Source organism: Cyprinodon variegatus, unplaced genomic scaffold (assembly GCF_000732505.1).
Source record: "Cyprinodon variegatus isolate N-32 unplaced genomic scaffold, C_variegatus-1.0 Scaffold716, whole genome shotgun sequence".
NCBI lineage: Eukaryota > Metazoa > Chordata > Actinopteri > Cyprinodontiformes > Cyprinodontidae > Cyprinodon > Cyprinodon variegatus.
In genome coordinates this window covers 390234-393366 of record NW_015151169.1, presented here as the reverse complement: position 1 = coordinate 393366, position 3133 = coordinate 390234, and the positions used below count along the sequence as shown (strand labels likewise).

General features: G+C 40.0%; 1 protein-coding gene across 1 annotated transcript in view; it reads left to right on the top strand.

Annotated features, from left to right (window-relative positions):
* Positions 1 to 235: 235 nt before the first annotated feature.
* LOC107097714 (up-regulator of cell proliferation-like) overlaps positions 236 to 3133 on the top strand; it is a 26529-nt gene continuing 23631 nt past the window's right edge. The window contains exon 1 of the mRNA XM_015394972.1: positions 236 to 326. Within this exon, the coding sequence (XP_015250458.1) occupies positions 236 to 326 (91 nt within the window). The remainder of the gene's footprint in view (positions 327 to 3133) is intronic.

Genomic DNA, 3133 nt, shown 5'->3' with positions numbered 1-3133 from the left:
GGAAAGAAATCTCAATTGCAGTTTCACAGCACACTTACTTAAACCAAATGAACCAACTCTTATGACCAGTACAGATTAAAAATCAGCATTAATTCAAATCCCTGAATCTACCTGTCTCTCTCGCCGAGCGCAGCACCTCATTAATGCATCGAAAAGGAAAGGAAATTGATTTACTGTGAGTTGCCTTCGGTCCGTGAAGGAGTGGGGTTTCTGAGGGAACAGAGGTTTTTTCGGCATGGGTCCGCCCTCTGGAAAGTTCAATCAGTTCGGTGCTAAAGCAGAGGGCTCGATGTGCTCTAAAGTCGAGGAGGATGAATTTTGCGGAAGTAAACGGCGAGGAGCGTCCTCCTCGGCCGTTCCGTACAAAAAGGGGAAAGACGCACTTACTCCGCGGTCAGCTTCAAAGGCTTCTGTATCCCCAGTTGGCACAGCCGCTATGCACGATGGAACACTGCGATCCGTGACTTTTGACGCAGGAAAAACGAAAGCTACTTCCAGTCAGCTTTCTTCTGGTATTTCACGTGAAATGAAGCCTCTCCTATCAAGCCAAAACCCACCGGAAAAGAGAAAGAAAAAGGAGTCCGCGCTCTGGGTTTTAAACCATGAGTGACATGTGGGCACTTCCTGTTGGAGTATTGGCTGATTGGTCTGTTTGAGGTGACCGCCTCCCACAGTGGGCCTGTACTGTGGTCTTCCGGAAATCCTTTGTTCTTCTTTGTGGCGGGAATCCATTGTTCTTCTTTGTGGAGAAGAGAAGGGGGATGGTTTCAGATGGTTTCTCCAACTGACTTTAGCTCCACTTTGGCAATATATCCCAACAACTCCCAGCAGTTTTTCTCTTTGGAAACCAAAACCAAATGAACAAGAAATATTAGTTTAATGTAGCATCATAATATTTCCACAAAGCAAAGCATTAGTCCCACAAATTTATTGCAATTACATGTTTTGCTACATGTATGCTTGTTTTTCCTGTTCATGAATTTCACACAAACAAAAAAATCTGAGGTTCAGACATAATTCTAAGCAAAACTCCAAGTTTTTAGGACATTGTACTTAGAGTCTGGTTCAACACCACTAGGAAAAAAGAAAAACTCCAGAGCTTCACTTAGCTATCAGCCAGATTCTTTCACCCCATAGCTCAAGAAGGGAGCAAGACAATCTGCAAACACTAACTGAGAGAATCAGACTTAGACAACCTTTATTGTCATTTTGCACACACAGTGTATACAAAACAAAACTTTGTTTAGTACAGCTCTCAGACAGTAAATAAGCAGCAGCTTAGCAGTGAAATGAACATTTCCATTTAATAAGCAGTGATCAAATGTGAACAGCAACAGTGCACTGAGACCAATGTCTTCTGCTTTCAGGTATCTGGTCAGTGCCTTTGAACCTGGCTAGCTGCTGGCTAGAGCTGCTGCATTCTGATCCGTGTATGTACTGGTAAGTGTCACTCTAAATGAATTAAAACATGTAAACCTGATAAGGTCAAATTGAATGCAAAGCTAGTTATGACATGAATTGATGAATGGAAATTAATATGCAAAAACTGTTTTCAAATTTACTTACAACAATGGAAAATAGTCAAAGTCAAAACAAATTACAGACACTTTGGTTAAACAGTAACATGTTATAAATAAACCTTGAGAAAGAATCTGGTTTGTTATGGGAAGAAGCAATGTCTGGTCTACAAACACCATCCCGCAGAGAATGGTGTGGCCTTCAAGGTGAAACAGACTTAGTGAAAACTTTATAGTGGATAAATAGGATAAATTAATATATAATAGAAGAGAAATCAAAGTTTTCCGACAACACAATAAAGACTGTGTGGTCAGGATCTTGCTCAAGTAAGAGTAGTGATACCATGAAATAATTTCCTAAAGTAAAAAGCACAATGCTGTAAAACTACTCCTTAAAGTATATCAAAAAGCTACCTAACTTAAGGTGACGGAGTAAATGTAACCTGTTACTACCATCTCTGATTATAATTTAACCTTTTATATATCAGGGCACTTAAGCATACATGTGTACTGTTCCACTGAATATCTGTAGAAGACCTAAAGCCCCCTATATCCATTTCAAATTGAAGGATTAACGACTTGTTTTAAATGGGGTCTTTAAAAAATGGAAAAAAGACAAAAAACAAAAATGTTAAATTTATCACACCTGTGGTTGCACGCTCCAAAGTATATGAATGATGCACATGCACATACTCAACGTTTTTGGATGGCAGGGCACGTCCAGCAACACCGAATGAGAAACCAAGGCGGTTCAAGTTCACTTTTATCCATAGAACATATGTTCACATACGTAAACAAAAATGGAGCCTAGGCGGAAGTTCAACTGAAGAAACTGATCACTCTCCTACATCCACCTGCGACACAGCCAATCAGCTTTGAACCACACCTCCACAAAAGCCAATCGGCATCCAAAGTTCATTTTAAAAGGCCTCCGATATGCACCTGTCTGCTCCTGTGTGCAGGCGGCTGATGTGCTGTGACTTCATTCATAAAATTACCAGGTCTGCATACTTCCACCTTCCCAACATTAACCGTCTCCATTCCTCCCTCACCACTCACACTGCCTCTGTCCTTATCCACACCCTCATCACCTCCTGTCTTGATTATTGTAATTCTCTTCTTTTCGGCCTCCCTCATAAATCTCTCCATAAACTCCAACTTCTTCAGAACTCAGCTGCTCGTGTCATCACAATAACCCCCTCCTTTCATCTTATTTCCCTTGTCCATCACCAACTCCATTGGCTCCCAGTTCCCAGAATACAATTTAAAATCCTTCTCAGGGGTCGACGTTAAGGATTTTTACCACTTGCCCTTTGGGCAAGTGACTTTCACATTTAATTTGTCCAGAAACAATTTTTACTTGCCCAGTATAATGTTTGATAAATATAGTTCCTAATATTCCTTTGTATATATATCAATGAAACATGTTTGTTTTTTTAAATGTTTTTTGTAATTCAGTATTTTTTAAGTTTACAGGTTCCTGGTGTTTATATGCATGCGTCAGATAATGAACTCAAGCCTACATTACCGTGTTAACATGCTTTTCAAATCCTTCCTGCACATTCTTTTCAAACTAAACTTTGCTTTAAACTGTTGTGTGCTTGGAAAAATATAAA